This window comes from Ailuropoda melanoleuca, chromosome 19 (genome assembly GCF_002007445.2).
Source record: "Ailuropoda melanoleuca isolate Jingjing chromosome 19, ASM200744v2, whole genome shotgun sequence".
NCBI lineage: Eukaryota > Metazoa > Chordata > Mammalia > Carnivora > Ursidae > Ailuropoda > Ailuropoda melanoleuca.
In genome coordinates this window covers 11,964,375-11,989,711 of record NC_048236.1, presented here as the reverse complement: position 1 = coordinate 11,989,711, position 25,337 = coordinate 11,964,375, and the positions used below count along the sequence as shown (strand labels likewise).

The 25,337-nt window shown below is 35.6% G+C and overlaps 1 protein-coding gene across 1 annotated transcript in view; it reads right to left on the bottom strand.

Annotated features, from left to right (window-relative positions):
* TINAG (tubulointerstitial nephritis antigen) overlaps positions 1-25,337 on the bottom strand; it is an 87,331-nt gene that overhangs the window by 58,273 nt on the left and 3,721 nt on the right. Inside the window, exons 2-5 of the mRNA XM_002923073.4 lie at positions 18,728-18,791; positions 17,996-18,085; positions 12,496-12,610; positions 1,702-1,825 (exon numbers count right to left, since the gene is read on the bottom strand). Coding sequence (XP_002923119.2) covers positions 1,702-1,825; positions 12,496-12,610; positions 17,996-18,085; positions 18,728-18,791 — 393 coding nt within the window. The remainder of the gene's footprint in view (positions 1-1,701; positions 1,826-12,495; positions 12,611-17,995; positions 18,086-18,727; positions 18,792-25,337) is intronic.

The following is a 25,337-nucleotide window of genomic DNA, read 5'->3' as shown; positions in this document are numbered from 1 at the left end:
CTTTTCACCTCGTCAGCTTCTGACATCATCCTTGAATTGTATTTGGCTGCGTAACTATTGTTTTTATATATGTCTATTTTTAAATGTTTTCTTTATTCCATTTAATAGATTTAGCTTCTTTGAAAAACATTGTTTTTCTTATTTTGACTATTACTTTCTGACATAATTATTTGGATCTTTAAAAGAACCTAGTTTATTATTTTCTTTGCTTAACACACTTAGAAAAAAATAACATGAGCCTGATTTGTCATATTGAATACACACAATATAAAACCATGTCATCTGAAACCACAAAAGTGTTGAAAACCCTCTTTCTGGTGTTTTGGTGAATTAGGTAGGGGGACATATCCAGACATAGCCCTGGCCTGAGGCCATCAGTGGAACCGTGTCCTGGGGTGGGGACACCAAAATGCACCATCCAAATCAGGCTAGCAAGTTACTCTCACTATCAGCAACATCTTTCCCAAGACATCTTCAGAAATACTGGTCTAACTTCAATTTAAAGCAAAATTCTTATAGATCACCTAAGAGGTATAATACATTAACCACATGAACATAAAATGACAAATGATTTATCTGATTAAATATCTCCCTACCCATATGAAACAAGGCTCAAGTGGGTCTGCCACGTGTATCCCTAATAAAGTGAGGACAATAATCAGAAATCCAGGAAGCATTTGTTTTAGAGGAGTAGGAAGTAGCATAGACTAAATAGATAATGCCATTCCAGAGGTAAGCTTGGCCAAAGGTATTGGTTCTAGAACAAACTAGCTAATACTATGAAGCAATGATATTTGAACACATATATCAGCAGTTTTCTGTCCAAGATAGTATCAGCCTTCAGAGCTAGCTTCTCTGCGAACCTATGTCTCTATTTTACAAAGCTTTCTGTGCCAAGGTTTTAGAATTCTGAGCACTCTTGGAATTACCTTCAAAGCCTAGAACATAGTTTTATGAAGATTTTTGATAGTAGCCAATCAACATCATGTCAGGCGTAAGTTATTTGCTGGAATATAATTAACATTCCTTTGAGATTAACTTAGAGACCAAATCTTAAGATTAACCTGAGTATTGATGTATTGGACTTGTGAATTTATATGAAAGTAACTATAAAAGTAGTATTCCTTACACTTTGGAAGTAACAGCAATACTAATTTGGAAGCTACTCTTCCTCCTTTGGAGTCAAAAGCCACAAATTCACAAATTCATTTTCATCTAAAATGATAAAATCCATTTAACCCATTATTATTTTGTTCTGAAGTATTTCTTTACATCAAAGTTTTTTAATAATGAGATATATTTCTGCAAATTTATAAAGAAAAGAATATAAGAATTATATAGGTATGTTTAAGTTCATATTAGTATTACAGATAAGATTATGAATAAAGACATATCTTACACTCTTCTTATCATCTGGCCTTAACTCTCAAAGGACAAACAAATTGTAGCAACTTTTCTTTGTTGCTCTTTTGACTTATCCTCCATTTAAAATTACACCCTAAAAATCAAGACCAATTTTCAGAGTGAAAGTGGATTTTTATATAATGCTTTGACTGCTTTCTCTGGTCTAAATACAATTTTATTTTAATTGACCAAATGTAAATATTTAGATATTCTAAATTTCAAAACCTTTTAATTACTGCCCCAGAATCTCGACTTAAAGGGAGAATTATAAGGAAGTAACTAAAATGACTTTATTACTTGCAGTAGAAAATGCCCATGATGCAGCACAATTTTTTTGATCCAATGGGCCATGAGTCCATCCAGGCCATTTATAAGAAGCAATAAAAAACTCTGGAAGATCAGTTGTTGCAGGTAAAGAAGCCTAAAGAAGAGAGGCAGACATGTCAGATTTCTTCAAATGTATCCCAATAACCATAAAAGAAAATGCCATGGTCTTTTATAATGTTTATCATTATATATTTTTATAATATATAATATTTATATATATAATATATAATATATAATATTATATATATAATATATAATATATAATTATATTATAATATAATTATAATTATATAATATATATTATAATACATAATATAATATATAATATATAATACAATTTTATTTTATAATTATATTTTATTTTATAATGTTTATCATTATATATTTTTATTTCATACATTCATGTTTTCTGAATGACATCCCTGAAAGGGATTAGTAGTGTAAGATTTCTATGTCATATGTGTTTAAAAATAATTCAATGCAGGGAATCCTAACATAGAGCAAAATCATAAGATCAAGAAGTAGAATTGTTTCTGGGTTGCCATACAGTGCAATAATTTTAGTCAATGTTTCTATCATCTTGATTCAGAGTTTGGGTCACCCATATGAAAGATGACATGGTGTTATTTAAATTTGGCCTCAGAAATAACACTTACTTTTATGTCCCTTCTTATGTGAGAGAGGGCGATTCTGTATGGAATTAATTTTGAAACAATGCATTTGTGACAACTACGCATACACTCAGAGGCCCAGGGAGCACTGATCTTACCCTGGCCATTAGGAAACAAAACTGGGATGAATTGGTTGATAGTTATAAAATCCTTGAAGATCAAAAAGGGCTTCTGAAAGTGTGGAATGCCAAATGTAGAATCGCATTACGTCTACAGAGAACCACGTTCACCTCCTGACAGAGTCGGTTTCAGCTGCTGTCTTTCCACGAAGGTAAATTAAATGTTACGGACCTTGCTCTGTTCAAGTCACTCAAAGAAAATCTCAAACACAATACCCTGTTTTTTTCCCCAAACTTTTCTAAAGAGCGATAACTTTCACTTCCATAAATAATGACTCAAACCAAATAAGGATTTTGTTTATTAATTTTTATCACTTAAGCATACACACATTCGCATACTTCATTTTTGAGAGTGCTTTAAGGTTTTCAATTTTTTTCTCAATATTTTATCTTCTTGATAGCTCTATGTTGTATAATCATGGCAAATATTATTTACTCTATTTTATGGATGAGGAGACAAACTTCTAAAAGTTAAATGACATGTTAAGGTTAAATAAGAAATATCCCTGAAACTAGATCCAGGCTTTAGAATTCTTAAGACTAAGCTCCATTTATCATTTCCTTACTTTATCAGAAATACATCGATATTTTGCAACAGAAGTAAAATGTCTATAAAAACTAAAATTTTACCTATTTAAAAGTTTTATGATTATGCATTCCATTAAACAAGTTGGGCTACTGATCCAGTATCTTGCAAACAAAATTACTTCTGACACGTATATAATTGCTTCAGAGACTAAAGGAAGATTTGGAATTTACATGTCAGCTTGAAAAGATAGCCCTCCAAAATATTTACAGATTCGAATTTTAATGAGATTGTTCAATTTTGATTTAAAGAAACTATTATCACCCAATAAGAAAGTTATTAAATCCTGTGTTCCATTACTAAAAACACTCCTATTTAGATGATGGAAGAAAAGTACAGAAAATGTCAAGCAGATCACAGTAGAGTGCCTGCATGATACCTTTAAGAGCAGTATCATGGAAATCCAGGTGATGTTAGATCTTTATGCCATTAGACTGAGCACTCTGCAGAAACCTAGGGTCGGAGCAGAATAAATTGACTGCTCTGGATAGATAGTTCCAGGGAGATAAATTCATTCTCCAAAGGAGTCTTTCTAGTTGCGATGGAAATACACCTATCTTATTAATTACTAATACCTTCCAATTTTATTATCATTGCCTTGTGCTTTTAAATATTTATAGTACTAAGTGGTCTCAAGTTTCCAGAAAAACAGGTGCAGTGTTGGTTGTTACTCTACCACTTTATAATTTAATAAAATAGCTAGGACACTTTCCTTCAACTCTGTTGAAGCAATAAAGATACAACTATTACTTCAAACACATTTCAGCCTGGTTGAATTTAGAATTGGACTTCCATATGCCAAAACCTACCCGAATGCTTCGTACATAGGAGGTATCCAATAAATAGCTCATATTAATGAGGAAATATAGATCTAACTGGTGGAGTTCATCTCTTAAAAAAGTGTTTTTCTCCCACAGGCTCATTAAGTTAAATTATAAATACCAGTCTGATTTGTTGTTTTTATGATTTACTGCTTAAAAAAAATATTAATGGTTAATCCTTCTCATTAAGATAAAGCAATAGAAAAATAACAAATAAAATGACATTTTTATTGAAAACATATTTACCAACCCACTAAGCCAGATCCAATTCAAAAAGCTCACCTATTGGATCTTTCAGAATTTTTATCATTTTTTTAATATTGCTTTTCCTAAAAATAAGCCCATAGGATTTGAAGATCAACAGGCACATGCCATCTTACAATTTTATTTGCCTTATGATATCAGATAATCTGATATAATAAGCAAAGAGCAAATTTTATATCCCATTATTCCATAATTATTGCATGCCCCTGTAAAGCAAGAGTGTATTTAAGGCATATAAATAAAGGTAAGAATCACAGAATAATAGCTTTTAGGAATTGGTAACACAAATTTGGCTTCAATATATACTTTGTGTGTGTGTGTGTGTCAAAGGATAGCTTCGTTAAGCAAAAGAATCAAGAATATCAGCTGAGAGTGAAATTCAAAATGACCGTGGCTTAAATAAGATGGAAATTTATTTTTAAAAAGATTTACACTGTGGCATATGGGCATTTTTAATTCTTTTAACTCTAAGGTTGAAAAAGTTTCCATCATAATCTAGTCGTATTTCCAAATTAACATTAGTCAAATTTGAGGTTAAATGTGAACAGTCTCCCTGCTTCAATATTTCTATTTAAAATCAGAGATTAAAAATATTGTGAATATAAAAATTAAAGGCAATGGTGATCACTGGAGAATTGTTTACAGTACATCCTGCATTTAATTGAATCAAAATCTCTCAGAGTAATGCAAGTATAACTGCAGAGCAGCTTGAGAACACTCTAGTCAAATTCTGGACATTCTGGACATTCTTCCTCTGAGCCCATATCTCCACAATATCCACCATGTGAGTGACCACCTCTATCTCTGGCTGCACTTTCCTCCACTTAAATTTGGATAATCAGAATTACCTGAGAATCAAAAGAAGGCAACAGAGAATATTATTCTCTTCTGCCCTTCAAATCCAAGGCCATGAATATAAGAAATTTCTTCTAAACTGTTTGATATTGGAGAGGATAGGGCTAATTTTCTGGTTGCTAATGGCAAAATGAATTTTTCATCTTCAACAATTTTTGTCTTCATGTTTTTAATTCTGGAAGGATTAGTTTGGATATTTCTCTAGTTTCTATTTATAGGGTAATTTGCTTAATGATCTACAAATAACAATATTTCATGATCACACTATGGCAGGTGGTGCTAATTCTCCAATCCTTCCCCTTTTCATAGGATTTCCCTTTATTCATAGAAATAACAATTTTAGCTCATCACATGCAGCTCAGAAAAAATGACTGCATTCCCTAGTCCCCTTGGCTACTATGTGTGGCCACCTTACTAAGTCCTGGCCTCTGGGATATAAGCAGAACTGTCATTGGCAGTTTTTGAGAACTTTCTTCAAGAGACAAATCACTTCACTTTTATTCCTTTTTATTGATCTTTTTTATTTTCCTGCTAGCCAAAATTACATGTGTACAGATAGACATGGAAGCAGCCTTCTTGAACCATGATATAACCTTGGCTATAAAGACTGGAAAACAGAACAAGAAAGAAGCAGCCTGGGTCTCCAACACCATGGAGTGCAATTCTAATGGCGGACCACCCGTCTCCAGATTTGTTGGTGGTAGACCAATTCCTATGTTATTTAAGCCACGATCATTCTGAATTTTTGTCTCCCTCCGATAAGCCTAATCATAACTAAAATGGCACTCATATCTGACGTTAAAGTTTTTAGGGAAATACCAGATTTCACTGAAGCCAAGACATCATCAAATATAAGAAGAATCCCAATTCTAGAGGTGTAAAAAAATGAAGACAATAAGCATCTAGAAATTGATGAACTATGATATTCCCTCAAATTAGTTTCTTAGAACACAAGTTCTCGGGGAATTGTAGTAGATAATTACAAAAGAAGAAGTTGATTAATCTAGCAGTTCTGAGAAACACTGGTTTTGAAAATTAAATAGATTTTCGTCCTCACTGCAATATTTTTTACAAGCTACCTAAGTGTTGTGAGACTCCAGGAAGTGGAAATCATATTCACAGTTTTAAGTGTTCATGACCCAATGCCAAGTATTTTATTTTATCTTATTTCATTTTATTTCACATCCTTTTGATTGTGAAGCACATCGAAGGACTAGCGTTTCCTGGAACATGCTTTGGGAAGAGCCGTAGTCTGGAGTAGATAACCCAGGCTTGGGACTAACCCAGAGAACAGGTGCTCTCTCTACCAACACACCAAATCACCTCAGGAATCTACTTTTTCACAGCCCCAAATATTTATTCACAGAGAGGGGAAAAAATAAATGTTCACATTTCTTTTTGGAGATTTGCCTTGCGGTGATCAATTCAGCCCCACGGTGTTGTTCAAGTCATGTTCAATTATTTCACAGTGCTATGCACCAGATTGCAACTAGTACAGAAAAATAAAACTGAGAACTAAAAACTCAAAAACTGACGTGAGAGATACGACACTCCCACGAGCTCATTCTGCCACAAGCTCAGCTGAATAAGGAGTGAGGCAGTATTTTCTAAAGTTTCTCAAAAGGTCTGGGGCTCCACTCTGGGAAGGAGGGAAAGGAGGCATAAGCACATGCTTTGATGTGCTTTGAATTTTAAAACTCTTAATTCAGAGACAGCAAGAAGTGGCATCTTAATCTGCCCCTCTCTCTTTACCTACTTAGATGAGAAGATTCTGAGACGAACTGAGGAAATATACACTTAAACAGACTCCACCATGACATCTGGCCATGGGCCCTTCTTCTGCAGCGACATTGGCACCTGCATTTTATAAAGTTATTACTCAAGCCTGATTCCATTTGCCTATGTTCATGTATGTGGAAGCTAAACTTCATTTTATGGGAAAAATGGTCATTTTTGTTTCCTATTATATAAAGAACCAAACCATGTAACTTTTCTAGTTACCAAACTTCACTTTTCTAGTTAGTGTTTCATTTTCTACAGAGGCTTCTATTTACACAGGTGACAAACATATTTGGAATTAAGTAGATTATTTTTAATCAAATAAAAAATTTCAATAGCCTAATGGAGGGTTACAGACTACACTTGGTAATATTCCCCTCGATTTTTTCCAAAGGTACTTCTCATCCCTCAGTACTTGCTATCATTGAAATATACTTCAGAAAGGAAGAAACAAATTCCTCCTATTATAACTAATGATAATAGAAATAAATCCAGGGACACCTGGGTGGCCCAGTCAGTTAAGCATCCACCTTTGTCTCAGGTCATGATCCCGGGGTCCTGGGATCCAGCCCAGGGTTGTCAGGTTCCCTGCTCAGTGGAAAATCTGCTTCTCCCTCCCCCTTCCCTTCCACTTGTGCTTTCTCTCTCAAATAAATAAATAAATATTTTTTTAAAAAAAGAAAGAAATTTAGTCAGTCAATACTGAATATTATCTAGATAGTGATCAAGTATCCAGACAATTAAATAAATTTTCATTTCTCATCTCAATAATTGGTGGCTTTAAAAGTTATTATATAATACATAAAATATTTTACTTTAACTTCCAACAAACCATGAAGACATTATTTTTCCTGTGTTAATAATGACAACTAAAACACACCATCATTTATACTGAGTGACTGGGAAAAGATGTTATACTAGTAAGCTATCAGGTTGACGAAAAATTTTAAAACATCTCTAACAGCTTTGTTCACTTCATTGTTCCCCCTGGGAAATCAACAACAACAACAACAACAACACTATTTTAAATTTTTTTTTTTTTTAGCTGAGACAAGTATAGAAGTGAGCTCTTAATTTCCCCATTTCTGTTTGGAAAATATTATTTTTCATTCAAAATATTTGCAATATTTATAATAGGATATAACACAGTGAAGCTTCTTAAAGTTATCTCCCAAATTCAAAAGCACTTGAACATTACGTCTAGAAAAACAATCAGGTACAAAGCTGTTGATTTGAATAGATTTGGTTTGATATTATTTGATTTGATTTGATATGATTTGATTTGATTTGATATGATTTGATTTGATTTGATTTGATTTGATTTGATTTAGGAGCATAGTAAAAGAACTTTCAGGTTCACCAGAAATATGTAAACCCCATCAGGGCCAGTAAATCCAGAACTATAGCTTTCTTTATGAAATAAAAATCTCCAAGTGATGAAGCCTTCTATAACTTGGTTCTTACTAAATTAGTAGTAAGGCATAGTAGGGAATTGACCCTACTATTCTCCCAAGGTTAATGCAAGGGAGAAAGAACTTTATATGATATATAGTAACATTCCTGTTATATATGTATATAATATGGTATATAGTAAGCACTTCTCTTTCAGCATTTCTAACAACCCTATGAGCAAGGTACTACTGCCATCACCATTTCACAGAGGAGAAAATGGAAGCAATAAGTGCAAGAGCCAGACTGAGCCCCAAGTGCACTGGCTCCAGAGCTCCTGTTCCTCATGGTAGATGGAATGGTGCTCACATGGGTAAACACACTGACTCGCACATACCTATTAACAGACTTCAACTGTGATGTTTCTGCTGCCTCCAAAGGACCTCAGTCAATGCCAGGTTTGTTTGCATATTGTCATAATAATTGTTGTCTCTATTGTTTTCTTTCTGAGACACTGAGAAAGTTCTGATTTATCCCTAAATATACTTCTGCTCTAGTGTGAATTTTCAGTAGGAAGATATAATGCACCATTACACAAATTTATTTGACCACACCTTTATTCTTAATCTTACAAGATTGCTGGTCCATGCAACAAATGTTGAGAAATACGAAATAAGGGTCAAACCATGTCATAGCCTATTTTGTAGTGTAAGGAGACAAAATGCTCAATAGGCAGAATTTGAATTTCCTGTGGGGAGCTGTAGTCCTTCTGGTGGCCAGCTCCCAATCAGTCCTATTGTGAATCTCTCCATACGACATACACAGTTTCAGTGGAGTGCCAGAGGATGGTTAATTCTTCCAGTGGTTCTTAACACTTTTAGAACAGAACTGTCCAATCAAGACATCACTTTGAACAATCTCAAACTAAGAAAACCTTCCAAAAAAAGGGGGAAGAGGGTGGGGAAGGAGAGGGAGGTGAACCATAAGAGACTCTTAATTATAGAGAACAAAGTGAGGGTTGATGGAGGGGAGGTGGGCAGGGAATGTGCTAAGTGGGTGATGGACATTAAGGAGGGCCCTCGTCATGAGCACTGGTTGTTATCTGTAAGTGATGAGTCACTGAATTTTACTCTTGAAACCACTATTACACTATATTTTATTAACTAACTAGAATTTAAATAAAAACGTGAAACGAACACAAAAAGAAAACCTTTAACAAAAAAAGATAGGCATGCATTCACAAGCCAGCCAGCTTTTGTTGACCTGACACCAGACATAATTATTCCAATGTGGGTGAAGTGAGTCTTCATACACAGCAAGGAATTGCATGGTCTAAATAGTGTCCCTCTCAGCCTTCTTTCTCTTTTTTCACTTCCTATCATGCACTCTGCTTGTACCCAGGGAAAATAGTAAGTTTATGTTTCCTTTTTGTCTATCCTCACTTAGGATTGTCATCCAGGGAGGGCTCTCCAAAACCCTAAAGTTAACTTTTTCCATCCTCCGCTATTAATATCTTTCTATTCTTCATTGTGACTAACCACACTCTACAAATATTCATTTGAATTGAATGAATTCATATAGATGCAACAAATTTTTCATAACTATATGATCATGGAACTCTTTGTACAATGCTAACTGATATTTCTCTAACTCATGCTCAGCAAATATATTATGGGAATAGTGACTTAAACCAGGAATGAAACCAGGACTCCAACCAGGGAAGAGAAGAGCTTTCCCAGAAACCAGGAATGACTCATGGCTCATCTTTCCCACCCCAGATAAAGAATTACATGAACCTCGACTCTCATCCAGGTAACACAGTCAAGGAAAGCAAGATGTTTTGGGGTGGGAATGCAGTGGAATTCCTCAACAAAATCATTACCACTGTTGGCAACTGCCTACCCTGGCTCTATTATAGACCATCCTATGTTGAAAATGCTATTAAAAAAAAAAAAAAGTTGGGGAAAAAGGGGGGAAGAAAAGTTATCAGAAGCATAGCTACAAAGAAAAGAACTCATTTTCACTGTAGTCTGAGGCAAGTTGATGTATTGAGGTATTTTCTATATAGTCACCAGGCTAAGAATTAACATATTTTTAACCTTTTTGGTTAAAAAAACCTGGCAACTGGTTCAACTGAGTTCACTTCCTGGACGTACTTGTTATATTTCTGATTTTCTTGTATCTCCAGATATTAGGACAACTCTAACACTCAGAAACTTTTTGAAAGACCCTCACCCCTCAAGCTACTATGCCCTAGAAATAAGAAGCTATTTCCTTGCCTTACATCATAAGTGGGTAATGGAAATCTTACAGATCAGCCAAATTTTCCTTATTGCTTTCCTGGAATAAGCTGTCAACTACATTACACTAATTTATAGCACTCGGCAATTTTAATTCTCCCAAAGTACTAATCATTAGGATTTTTCATTTAAATATCACCACAATGACTTTCATACAAACAAATCCCTAGCAGCCAACAAATGACGAATTAGAATTTGACTTCATTTTCTATACTAGGGTATGTGACAACCTCATATTCTCTAGAATATTAAATATTCCAGGTTGCAAAAATTAAAGCTTAAAAAGGAAGGTTAGAAATAATCCAGATAAAATGTATATAGACACCGAAATCAGTATTTGGCTGACTGGGACCCTTAATAAAAGCAAGGGAAAGAGCAATCCTTATAAAGGGAGTGAATTTATTTTTTTCTTAAATAATTCAGCCTCTTTCCCCCCCCCCCCAGATGGGGATAAAAGTGAAAAAGAAAGCAGCCAGAAAAAATTAAAATAAAAATAACTCTTCCAATTGATCGTATAATTAGGTCACTAAAAACCATGAATCCAAGCCACATCTCTAAAGATTTTGTATCTTACTGTTGCAGGAAATATCCAAAAGTATATCTAAGCTGATCATTTCATAATCTTAGCTCTGCTTTTTGCTATTTTGAACCTGCACTGGCCAAAGCTAACGATTCTAGTGGAACTCTAGGGACTATTTTTGGGAGCAGATGTTTTAAGATGTCCTGGCTCTGCACTCTAAGTAATTCTGTGGTGGCTTTTCACTTTTCCCAATCTCAGTGTGACTTAACCTCTCTCAATCTCAATTTTCTTGTCTTTAAAATGTGGATAATTATAGTACCCTCTATATCAAGCTGCTGTGGGAATTAGATGAGATAAGGTATGAAAGTGCTTGTAAGAGCGCTTAACACACATCTCAATACGTGGCAGCTATTATGATCTTTTCTGATACTAGTTATAATTTAGCAGGCCCTGGTACTGCAATTTGAATTGGTATAATAACTCAGGGGATTACATCTCTTGAAAGCAAAGTACATTAAATGCTTCACGAGAAACCTGTGGATTTACAACTCATCCAATGGCAAACAACAACCCTGCTTGCTCCCGAGCCACTGGGAGCTTCCAGGCAGCCAGGACCCAAAGCCTGCATTGCAGAGAGAAGAGGCTGCACTCCCACCACCCGTGAGCACCGCTCAGCCTTGGGCATTTGAACTAGGCGTTGAATACATTCAACGTCTCAACGGGGTTGTGTGCCTGGGACACCACACGTCTGGTGGTCAAACTGCAGCTCTATGAGTTAGTGGTCTGTGATACTAGAGAGATAGAAGCCTCTTTATACAAGATACCTGCTTTGGGATGATAACATCTCCTAAAAATGAAAGGGAAAGCCAATACAATAGTACAAAGCTTAAGAGTGTAGGAAATGCAGCAGTTTCATGGAGGAGTTTGCAAGGTCACCTGGCAAAATTTGAAAGTGTTCCTGTAATGGAAATTTTGAGGATAAGCCTTTATGAATCGCCATAGCATACATATCTGCTGTCACTGGCATTTCTCTTAGCCTCATAGGATAATGGGTAGCCCAAAGGCACCACAACTCTGTTTGGATGAATTAAAAAAATATCTGTGTTTACTTTTAAAAAAGAAAATAAGGACAACTAATAACTTGCTTGAGCACCAGGTCACTAAACAATCAATAATCAGAAATAGGAATTTCTACGAAATTATGACCCGTGTAAAAGAACACAACCGTTCTTAAAGACAAGACACTTGATCTAATTGACATTGGTGAACTTCAAACTTCACCTGAAACATTTAGGGAAGGTAACAACCATTTTGGTAAAGGTTTTTTATTTATATGACAAAATTGCAACTCTGAAAGCTCAAAACCCACCACTTTAGTTACTTAAAATTTCTCTAAATGCACATGCAAACATACCTGTACAAACACACACACATTTGAGTCAGACAGAGAGGACACTTACCGTCATTTCATTCATACTGAGAAGCAAGGGACTAGGCGGCAGGGTGCCGAGACGGTACTTGAAACCTTCTTCCAGAGTCATTCCCCAGAACTGGCTGTAGTTCTGAGCTGTCCATCTGCCTTACAAATGAAAGAGAAAAATTGGTATAGGTTGTGTAATATAACTTTTATAAATGATATTTGTTTATATTTCTGAAATTATACAAAATTGGAACTATTACTATAAGCTAATTATTCTTTATATAAAGAATGCATGATTGTTTAATAGGAAAGCTCTTCCTAAATTAGGTCTCTTTCAAAGATTTTAATGACTTTTATGAGGAACCTAAGGCTATATATCAATTTAGACTAAATACAAGGATAGGTATCTTTACATATTATAAGGGATTAAGTGGCAAAAGGCCAATATATGTAGTTTCTTTTAAATATTATTAAGTGCATTTTAGAAAGAAGCTTGAATGTGTTGAAATGTACTTACAGATTAAACAGGGTAATTGTTTTACATATAATTTAGATTCAAAAAGAATTTGACCATGTAAAAGGAAATATCCATAAAAACTGAGGATAAAATAGTTATACTTAAAAAGATTATATCACTGCTAATTAATTATATTGAAATATTTTATTTAAATACTGGAGTGTTCTATCATAGATTAAAGAGTTAATTTGCGGGGCGCCTGGGTGGCACAGCGGTTAAGCATCTGCCTTCGGCTCAGGGCGTGATCCCAGCGTTATGGGATCGAGCCCCACATCAGGCTCCTCTGCTATGAGCCTGCTTCTTCCTCTCCCAATCCCCCTGCTTGTGTACCCTCTCTCGCTGGCTGTCTCTATCTCTGTCGAATAAATAAATACAATCTTTAAAAAAAAAAAAGAGTTAATTTGCATTAAGTATTCAATAATCTTAGTTATTATTAATGATGATACAAATTCAATTGATGTGAAATTAGATGGTAAAAAGTATGTATTTTTTAGAGACAGGGTTTGTGCCCTTACATAGGAAAAGAAGCTTTGTTTTCAAAATCTAACGCTGACATTTAAATACAATGAAAAATTTCTTGAAGAGATAGAGTAGATGAGAAAGACAAAAGTGATTTAATTACTGCTTGTTTGAATTATTTACAACTTGAGGACAATATATTTTCAGTAGTTAAGTCAAATCTAAACTTAATTCTGTTGTGTTAATTACCAAAAATGCTAATAATGTGATAGACTCTAATGAATGATTAAAGATACAGCTTGATTTTCAATAATATGTTTAGAAGTTCATGCTTTTCTTTTATAAGAATCTGTTAGGTCATAAAACCCTAAGCAACTTGGAGCCACAATTTTGGGAGTGCAATCTCCATCATCCAAGGAAACCTCTGACTATATTAGATATTGCAGCCTATGTAAGAGAACATTAGGACTAGCCTTGGGCAAAACCATGATATCAGTGAAGTATGTCTTTGGTACCCTACACTAGTAATTTTCAAACATTCAGATACATTTGTGGTCATTTAAATCACTCAATTTAGTGAGCAGGGATCAGTATTTTATTTTATTTTTTTTTTATTTTTTTTTAAAGATTTTATTTACTTATTCGACAGAGATAGAGACAGCCAGCGAGAGAGGGAACACAAGCAGGGGGAGTGGGAGAGGAAGAAGCAGGCTCACAGCTGAAGAGCCTGATGGGCTCGATCCCATAACGCCGGGATCACGCCCTGAGCCGAAGGCAGACGCTTAACCGCTGTGCCACCCAGGCGCCCCAAGGGATCAGTATTTTAAAAAATAAATAGAATACAGGAAAAATAATAGGAAATATTAGAATTTATTGCATGTAGTAAGGGTGAGTATTGTTTTTATATGTGTAGGTGTGTGTATAGCGTGTATTTGTATGGATATTCATGTGCACATGTGTGTATACTAAGTCACAATGTCAGATGTATGTTTTACTGTGACTTAGGCTCAAAAAAGTATGAAGGGACTACCACTCCATCCCATCCTCTTTGATCAAGACTTGTTGCTTTCCCTTTAATACAATTAAGCATTTACTGAACATTCTTCATTTATCATATTCTCTCTTAAAACATGGCAATAAGTTAATTTCTCTACCCTTACGGAGCTCATACCCTAAAAAGACTGCAAAGATAGAAATGACTTCAGTGTGTGTCATTTATTGGTAGGTCAGGGTACGATCAGAGTAGAGGATTCAAATATAACTCTGCCCGAAGGAGTTGGCATAATTTCATTACAGAAAGTGAATTTAGTGCTCCATCCGGAAGGATGAGAATAAGTTTGGTGGACAGATGTAAAAGAAAAGGACATTTATTAAAAAAAAAAAAAAGACAACTCAAGAGCAGAGCATACAGGTTTTGAAACCAGGTAGCACATTTAAGGATGAGCAGGTAAGTTCAATGCTGAATCCATGAGAGGGCCAAGGGAGACAGAAGCTGGAAAGAGCATAAAAAATGAGGCAGTAAAGAAGCATTCGGGCCGGATTGTTACTTACGCTAAGGAGTATAATGATATTCTACAAGCAGTGGAGTATCACTGAGGATTTTGAAGAACACGAATAGAGGGATAACTATGAAAGTATTTGATTTAGAGGGATAACCATGAAAGTATAAAGGATTGGTTGCAGTTTGGTCAGACTGGAAACAGAGAGAAAAATCAGGTCATCTCAAATGAGGCTTGATAAAGAAATGCTCTAGAATATAGCAGAGAGGTAGAAAAAACAAATATCTGAAAGAAACTATGAATGTGGAAATTATAAGAGAGTAGCGACTGAGAGAGAAGAGGAGAGAAGAATCAAACTAATTTCTGATTTCCTGGCTTGGCTGACAAGGCAGAGGGGAAGGCCAGTCACCAAGGGCAGGTCGAAGAGGTCAACTCTTTTGGTTTGGGGTGTGTTGATTTGAGAAACTGGTGGGGGGGTGGAATCCAATAGAGTAGGTTTTGAGCTCATTAAAAAAAAAAAATCAAGCTCAGAGATGTGACAGATTAAACATGGCCACAAATTATTTGTGGCTCTTGGCACCAAGAAGTGGAATCTATTTCCCCAACCTCTGAATGTGGGTAGGACTAGTGACTTGCTTCACCCAACAAAAAGTAGGACAATTGATGTTGTGTGACTTGCAAGCGTAGGCCTACGGGGAGGCCCTTTAAAGCTCTCCCTCATGCCCTCTTAGAACACTCGCACTATGGCAAGAGGCTAAGACTAGTCTGCTGGAAACATGTGGGTCCACTAACAACAAGCACCAACCACCAGACACAGGAATGAGGCCACCTCAGACAATTCAGCCTCAGTTGAGGCTCCAGATATCCATAGACATCTCAGTAACCCCAAGAGAGATCAGGAAAGGAGCTTCAGCTAAGTGCATCCCAAGTGACTGAAGAGAACCAGTGAAAAGCTATGGTTTTAAGCTGTTAAATTCTGGAGTGCTTTGCTGCCCCACAGCAGATAACTGAAACAGTTATCCATCTCCCTTTGTTCCACCACCTTGCTGATTACTACTTGCACTACTAATTCGGCACTTACATACTTCCCTATCATCAGAAATCCTTCCACAAAGGGATGACATGTTGACTCCTCAGCTAGATTGTAAATTCCTGTAAGACAGGAATTATTTATTTCTATCCTCAGCAGTGCCACAAGAGAAACACACGTTTTGTTCATATTAATTGGTTGCATTGGAAAATAACATGGGGAATAAATATACACTGAAGTAGCTTACGTAGAACGAATAAAGACTTGGATCTAAAACACCACCAAGATGAGAAAAGTAAATGTTTTCAAGCAAAGATTGTATATATTTGCATGTAGGCTATTTTAAAAAGCACTTAGTAAGTACTAAATGATATGCTTCTATTTTCACACATGAGAACAATTTAAACATCAGGACCAGAATATATCTGACAATCAGAACTTTCTTTTAAATTCAAGGACTCCCCCTACCTTTTTGCTCTCCAGTAAATAATTTTAGTTTTACTGTTTCTTCATAGCTTGTCTCTTTTACTTAACTTTTTTTCTTTGGGCAATGGAGGTTTCCTTTTGCTCCAATTATACCTTGCTTTTGTCTTTTTAAGGTCATTGATGTTTGCTACAAAAGGCTTTGTGCCTCTTAACTCTCCCAGAGTTACCTCACAGTGAACAAATGATGGCAAGAAAATTCTTCCTTCCGAGGAAGACAGCATTCCTATCAGCTTCTGTATTCTTAATGTACTTTCCATGTCGCCTTCAATTATGGTTTCCTGTGGGTTCTGGGACATTGGAAAAACAGGCTGCTGATGGCTTCTTGGAAGTATGTGCTCCACAGGTCAAGCATTTGAATTATTTTAGGAACCTGATTCAGATAATTTCTTATGGTGGCACATACTCTGATGTTCTTTTAATGATTTAAGTATCACTTAGCCACAGAAAATCATAATGTATTTTCCCTAGAAATACTTAAAATGTCATATTATCACCTAAAATATTGGTTAAACATTGTATGCACACACAGGAATTGAGCATGGTTTAAGAATATTAATGTCAAAAAAAAGTAAATTTCTAAATTTCACATCTTCTAAGAAAATACTTTGGGACACTGAAAATCAGTGTCCCCACTGTGCTGGGAAATATCTGTCTATGGTCTTCTATGTGGAAACAAATGATACTTTTAATTTTTTAAAAATCCATTTCAGGATTACATCACTTTTATAGTTACTTGATAATAGATCTTCTTACGTGAAATCTTTTCCAGAATGTAGAAAATGTTAGTGAGGTTATATAGAGTTCGATCAATGACAATGGAGCAATTCTGAGGCAGATAACCAGGTGTTATCCCTCTTCCTTTCAGTTCAGTAAAGAAAACCAGTGTTAGCACTGACATCACAATTCCCTCTATGTAAATGGAGAAGCCACCTAATTTATTAATCTGTCAGAGAGCATCAAACCATTATTTCCCATGTTTAAGTGTCAATCAGCCCTATATTAATTTATTAGCAAAGTAAAGTGGCTCAGCCTATCTTTTGATTCAGCTGTAAGTGAAATTGTCTATATAGGTCATGTCAGTGAAATTGTCTAGAGGGACTGGTTATTTGGGGAATCACCAAGATTAAATACTAACCTCTTAGGGTCTGATTCTCCCATGATAGCTGATTGGCTGGGTCAGGGCAACAGCAGAGGGAGAAAGATGGTTTAAATGAAAAAAATCAATTTTGCCTACTTCTTAATTTTGCCTAAATATTTATCCAAACTAAAGCTCCCTCTACTCCCCTCATTCACACCATGACACTGATCCTTCCTAGAGAGTTTAAGACCCTGTTCTATATTTCTTTGTGCAATTTAATTTTTAATTATTTAATATTTACCTCCATGCATTCCTATTTTACACGTCTTTCTACTTCTCTTCCCATTCCTCTCCCGCTCTTTCTTTTGAAATAATGGCCATTTTTAGAAGTAAATGATAGGAAATACATTGTTTGAAGACTGAAGAGTAACTGGGACTGCCAAAAAGTCTATAAAGCAAGATTTTTCTCACCCATAGTCTCCTTTATTGACACGTTCAATTAGTTCTGGTTGAACAAGGCAGACAAGCTGGGAACATTTCCACTGCTGTCCTGAGCATGTGCTGCAAAGATGTAAAAATTACAAAAGTGGCCTAGCCTTTATGAAGTACATTTACAAGATTAGTAACCAGAATTGCGCACTGCTAAAACATAAAACATATTTTTGATTAATGATAGCCATATGCCTATTTGATTCTTGGCAGAAATAAAATACTAACATATGTATTAGCTACCACTCAAAATGCTCTAGGCAATCAATACATGAAAGGACCACACAGTCGTTGAAGTTGAAAACAAAAGAAAATTCAGACAGATTCAGTGTATTTGTATTTGGAAACTTTCTGCAGGATAATCATTTGAAGGCAGCCTGTTTTTATATACAGCTACTGTGATCAAAGAAACACAATTTGCCTATAGCGTATCTTGCCTGTAGAATGCTTATAATTAAGAGGTATATTTAATGCAGGCCTGCTGTATGAGGAAGGCCATCGTCATGAACAATAAGCTATAGCATGAAAAGATGTATCCAGGATTAGATTTGTCAACATTCATTAAATATGCTTATATAAAGCTACAGATATGTGATATCTTATGACTTATGATTCTATCTGTATTTAAATATATGTTTTATTTCACAATACTCCTTTTATTTGAAGAAAATATACACGGACAGACTTCAGTTCTGTGCCACTTAAATTCATTACCAGGAGTTGCAGTTTTCTTTAATTACTGATCCTTCTTCATAAGCTTGGCCATCTCTGAGGCAACCTGCCAACATAACACGTAAACAAATGAAAATTCTAAATTGGATAATAAAGTGCATTAACATCACAAGTAACCCAAAATTCTGCTTAGTTTCTCAAGTAGGCAAAGATAGTTGGTGCCACTCTGATGGAAATCCACATCTGGTTTGTGTCAAGGTTTATGTACGGAATTTTTCTAAGCTTGTTCCATGAGCTTTTATCTTTAAAACTGCATATTATGTTCCAACAGAGGATTTGTAAAGCATGAAAACTTGATTACCACAGAATTAATCACTAACCACACTGGAAAAATAATTTATGTGTTTAAATATGTGAGCAATAAGACAGTGTTTGGATAAATTTATGGCTTTTCTCATTTAAAAAATCTAATCAAGTCTCATAAGTGAATATGAGTAATTGTATATGACAGGAGTAAGGAGCTCAAAGTTTTGGACCAAAATGTGAAGCTATCTCATTGAATTCACCTTTTAAAGATAAATTTTATTTTTTTCTTCAGAATTTGGATCAGGAGAAAAATTCATGAAATCAATAAGATTGTAGTCATTTGTGTTTCAAAGCTAAACATTTCTCAATTAACTGAAACTAGCAGTTAACTAGTTTACCAGATTATATAAACTACTTAAAAGAGATCAATGGTTTATTATCATTATATGAAAACAATCAGTAAGATATGGTGAAAATAGTACCCTGGCTACAAAGGAAATCCTCTGCAAAAATATAATTAGCACAAATTTAAAATTCACTCTGATTTAGCAAAGGTGGTAAAATTTACTTTGTCATGTGAAAACTTCTTTGACAGAAACATGTAATTGATAGATTACATCAATGGTCTCTAATTAAACAAAATGAATCCTAACTTTTTATTAATACAATCATAGGGGAAAATGTACATGTTTAGAAATCATTCCAAGGGACTTGGTTTAATTCCTAGCCACAATGTCACAAAAGTCATTTAAGGAATTTGCTCTCCTCTGATTTTTCAAATAATGGCTTCATAGAAAAAAAACTTCACAGCTTCTGCTCTTCAGTATGTACTGTTTTTACAGTTCAATGTTTTGCTTAATGAATCTAAAATCTCTGCGTAGTTGCATCTATTTACCTCTTTCCCAGGTTTGTTAACATTCCACAATCCATGGGAAGAGAAACAAAAACCGCCTCTCTCCTGGACCACAGGCTTCTAGACATAGCAAACTCAGAAAGATTTAACTTTAAAACAAGTCTGAGTTTTAATTACTACTCAGTATTAGAGACTTGAAACAAATGAACTTCTACTATGTACCGTAAAGAGACCTTCAAACTTTTTATTACCTAGGGGTGACAGAAAATTCATGCAACAACTCAAGCTTTCAAAGTCCAGAAAAGTACTTTTCTGACTAGTTTTAAAGGACAGGGGAGAGGCCAAAACCAAAGCTGATTTTTAATCATACTTTATTAAGTATTCCTTGTCCAGCATACCATTTCCATAAAGGAAATAGAAATCACAAAAGTCTTAAGGGGAAAAAAAAATCCCTTCTCTGACCCATACTCTAGCTAATAATTTTGAAATCAAGAGAATGCTATCACCAGCCCTACCCCAAATCACCGGTACTAAATCTAGGTTAGCAAAAGTTCCCTTTCTTGGTCAGCCTTCCTTAATGTCAAGTCAGAGTTTACTACGAGAAACTACGTTTATTGTAATCTCACTTGAAGTCTGGCCTCTTGAATGAAAACCATAATCAATTCATCTGAGCCTGGTCATGGGGCTGACAAAGTATCAACTTCTACGTTATACGGAGATAGCCCAATCCTTGCCTATGCTCCTGCCTGGCCCCAATGTATCCATCATTTACTTGCCGAGCATTTAGTGAGGCCTTTTAAAACCTCTGTTGTGTCGCTTCTTGCCTAAAATCCTCAAGCAATTTCCCATCAAATTTAGAATAAAACCAAACTTCTTATGGTAACCTATAAGGCCTTACCGAAAATGTCTCTGCCCTCATCACTTTCCTAGTTCTGGATGGAGTGGGGCTCCCAGTGAAATGAAGATTTGCATAGTAGCAGTGAGGAGGGAGAACAGTGGATGGATATAATATAACTTGGAGGTAAAGCAATGAACTCACTCACGGACTAAGCTTGGGGAATGGGAGAAAGAGGAATTAAGCATGTTTCACTAGGATTTTGGCTTGAGTCGTAGAGGAGAAGCAAATCTATCACTCAAATAAGGAACAGGTTTGTGGCAAGAAATCGAGAGGTCTGCTGTGCATATTTTAGATTTATATCAAATCTAGGTTAGACATCCCAATAGAAAATGTCAAATAGAGTAGTTTATGGAAGTCCAGAGTTAAGTCAAGGCTGGAGCACGAATTTGAGAGACAGTAACATACATTTAAGAAAAAGAGAGACTAAATAACAATCCATTTGAGAGAGTGTGTATAGGTGAGAGAAAGAGGGCCAAGAGGGAGCTTAAAACACTCCAACCAGTTAGACATTCAGAAGAGGAAAGGGAAAGAGTTGCCTGTGAGGAAGTAAGAAATTCAGGACGGAGTAGAGCTTTGGGAGCTAGAGAAGACAGTATTTCATAAACAGAGGTGGTCAGCTGTGTAGAGTAGCACTGAGAGGTCACGAAAAGGAGAACAGACATCTGAATGTTACATTGGGTGATAAGAAAGTCACGGACCCAAGAGAGATCTCAGTGAAGTAGCAAGGGATGCCATCCTGTAGGAAAGGGTCGATGAGAGACTTCGAAGTCAGGAAGCAAATGTTCCTCTTTTTCTTTTATAGCAAAATAGCTAAAAGAAAGAGACAGATGCTGGTTAAGGACATGGAGCCAAGGAAGGACTTTTTCAAACTTGAGAGCTAGAAAAACACATTTTGTAAATTGATCATTGATCCAGGAAAGAAAGGGGAAAATGACGCTTTAAGAAAGAAAAAGAAAGAGAAGGAGAGGAGGAGGGAGAAGAGAGGGAAAAGAGAGAGACAGTTGTAATGGTGCTGTTCTTAAAAAGACAAGAGAGGACAGGATTCAGAACTCAAGAGTGTAAGCAATAACCCAGAGGGAGGGAGGTTGAAAATTATGATGATGGAGATGAGAGCATTCCTGGCGGCTTTATTTTCTCAATGAAATGTGCATGAAGCACCTCGGAGTGAGTTAATCAAATTAGTTACCCATATAGCATCTCGACAAAAGAAAAAGAAAAGATAATGACTGCTGAAATTAATAGGGTTTTGCAACTTAACAGCCATTAATACAAGATAAGACAAATCAGGTATTTGGAAAGTGAAAAACTTGGTCCATTGATTACAAAAAAAGATGATAATATTGATGGCTGTAATTTATTTTAATACTTCATCGTAATGCACTATAATATCTTTGCTGGTCTAAACTTCACTTTAGGAAGACAGTTACTTGCTCGTATCAGGAATCCACATCCCAGGGGCGGCAGTAGCATTCATTCTTAAGGGCCAGACTCCAGGGCAGCTGCTATAAGTGCTTCCATGATCCGTCTTCGGATGAACACTAGACTAGCAGCATAATGAATGTCAGAAATGGACTTTCATTGGTAAAGTTAGTGGCTTGTTAATCAATATAATGGATACAAGTAATCAGCTCTTATTGGTAAATTAATAGTATTCAATTTATATATATGAGCTAAAATATTTAAAAATCATGCCCCACTCTCCCACTCTTACAGCCAACAGTTTATATGTTTCTCTTAAGGTCAAAAGCCTTCACTCATAGACCTGGTGCCCTAGGATTGATCTCTGTAAAGTTCTGTGTCCAGACACTGGGTAGGAGTCATTCTCATTTCCTGATGCTCACTGCAAGGGTAAGAATCCTATCTCTGTGTTATTATGATTGTGCCTCCAGTAATTTACTTAAGCAAAGTAGATGTGGGAACCTCTAAAGCTGAGGGACTTCAGACTTCATGAAGCTTACATAGGTTGCATGAATTGGTGTATGTCTCCTTACCAATATGTGTCCTTGTAACTATGAGTGTGTGTGGCAGAATTTGGACTGTGACTTATCTTCATTATACTGTAGTTAAGGAGGTTGTGAAGGAGTAAATAACCCTTATCCAATTCAAATATGTCAGTGGTTTACACACCTTTTTTACCAATGTGAACATAAAAGTTCTGCATAATTAAATTAACTTAGGTCTATTCACAACAGATGGTATACTAGACTCTTCTCTTAAAATCTGCTACAGCAAAAGATTTGTCTGGAAAATCCATCCTCGTTCTCTTTCGAACTCTGTAACTTGCTTTTGGTATCTGACAATGAAATCCTCTAGTTACTAGAAGTTACCATCAGAGATGGGGAAAACACACACACACACACACACACACACACACACACAAACAGAAGGAAGTTATTTACCAGTATGTCCTAGTTTCAGTTTATAAAAAATGTACATATTTATTTTTATAACCCTTAAGATGATGTACACAGTTTTAAGTCACTGATTTAAAACAAACTCTTAGGATAGTTGCAGTATAAAGAACTAGATAATACCATATAATTAGATAACTGAAAAATAATGTTTAGTAGATCAGTGAGTGAACAACTTAGCATTGCCGAGGAAAGTCAGATTATGCATGCAAAAATTGGTACAAATAATATACCATTGTGTTTTTATTTTAATTTTGCACAATTTTTAATATTGTGTAGTGCTATTTTCTTTCAACCAGCTACTTTCACGAGATAAAACAAAAGAAAACAAATTACCTTCATAAGAGCAATTATAGTCTAATGTGAACTTTTTGCTACTAAATAAAATGATTAACTGCTTTCCTTCATAATGAATGGAATAAAAACTATTCCTGTAACATAAGTTCTACCTAAAACATAACCCTAAATTAAAGTCATAGCAAAATTCTAGCTCTCAAGCAAAAATGGACATTGAAGAAGTAGCAATTACTTTTCTAAATGAGCTATATGTCTCAGACAAGAAAAGCTCAAATACATTGTAGCACATCAAAAACACCACAGCTTATATGAAATACTGAGACTCAACACCCATGAAGTCTGTTCCTACTTACATCTTTCAATGAGTCCTCATAACAGAATAAAATCTCAAATCCTTAATATAGCCTATACATCCTGGCATAATCTGACCTCTACTCACCTATCAAAGCTCATTTCATGTCCACCCCCGGACCTCTGCTACACATTACTCTCCAGAAATTTCGGCCACATTCCAGTTCCCGGACCAGGCCAACCTCCTCTCTCTCAGATCTACAGCTTTCCATCAATTCTCCTTCAGGTCCGCTCACTTCTCCTCACTCCTAGAGTCTCTGTTAAATATCTTCCCTTGCTGACACTCCCCTCAGGCTGATGTTATATTTTACATATTAATGTTACATTCTGATATTCTCTCCCAGCACCCTAAATGTTTCCTTCAGAGAATTTATCACAATTTGTAATTGCACAATGAATTTGTTAAGTATCTTACCCTCTCCCTGGCCACTTGACTGTCACTTCAAAGAGAGTAAGATCTTGTCTTTTTCTTCCCCATTGGTGCCCCAGCACTAAGTACAATGGCAGGCATAGGGAAGACATTCAATGAATAATATTTGATCAATGACTAGATTCTCCATTCTTAGTAAAGGATCTGCCACTTTTTAGGATAAAATAAACGTTTGATGTTTTCTGCATTGTGCATTGGTAGAGGCAAAGGTCTGGGATAAATGACAGTTCTGTGGAAACGTTAACCTAATACATACAGGTTTTAAGATGCATTCCCTCAATTTTACAAGCAAGACGACATTATTGAGAATGAAGGCAATGGCATCTGGATTTTGAAATGAGATCTGGACTTTGAAATAAGGACACCAAATCCTAGTTGATCCTAAATTGTCTTCAACCGAAATTTCTAGCCACCATCACTCATTTATAGTAGCCTTACAGAGCTCCGATTAAACCTGCATTTCTGCTGAGGAGATTTGATGTGATGGGCAAGACCAAAAAAATAGGGCTTTATTTAAGTATAGCAAAAGAGTGTTGCTTTGTGTTTTGTTGCAAATCTTAGATGCACTGATTGCTCAGAATCTAGAACCATTCTCCTATAATTAGACCAATGTAGTAAATATCGTCATTCTCCTTATGAAGTATTTGTACTTAGCCACTCTGACTTTTACAATTACTCCATGGGAAGTTTTCCTTTGTTTTAAAGGTTTAAAAAAGTCCTAGATTAGCAAAATGAAACAAAACAAAAATACATATGAAAAAACTGTTTGGTATTACTTAGGCAGGTAGCTAGCTGACTTTATTTTGCTTTTGTAGTGGTCCTAATGGCATTGCTCTACCACAGGTTCTAATGCCGGGAGGTCCATTAGTCATATGACATAATAAGCAGAATGTTAAATGAGTCTACAGATGATCAGGCATGTGACTGATGAGATTCCCTAAGAGGTTACACTCAAAAGAGCTTAAGAGTCCTGTTGCCAAAACATTTTACAAAGAAAGAAAGAAAGTTTTGAGTAACCCTTATATACACTGAGTCAATACTCACAACAGGATCCAGACCAGCATTCATGGCCATCACACCGGAACTTTCTTGAAGGTTCTAGTACA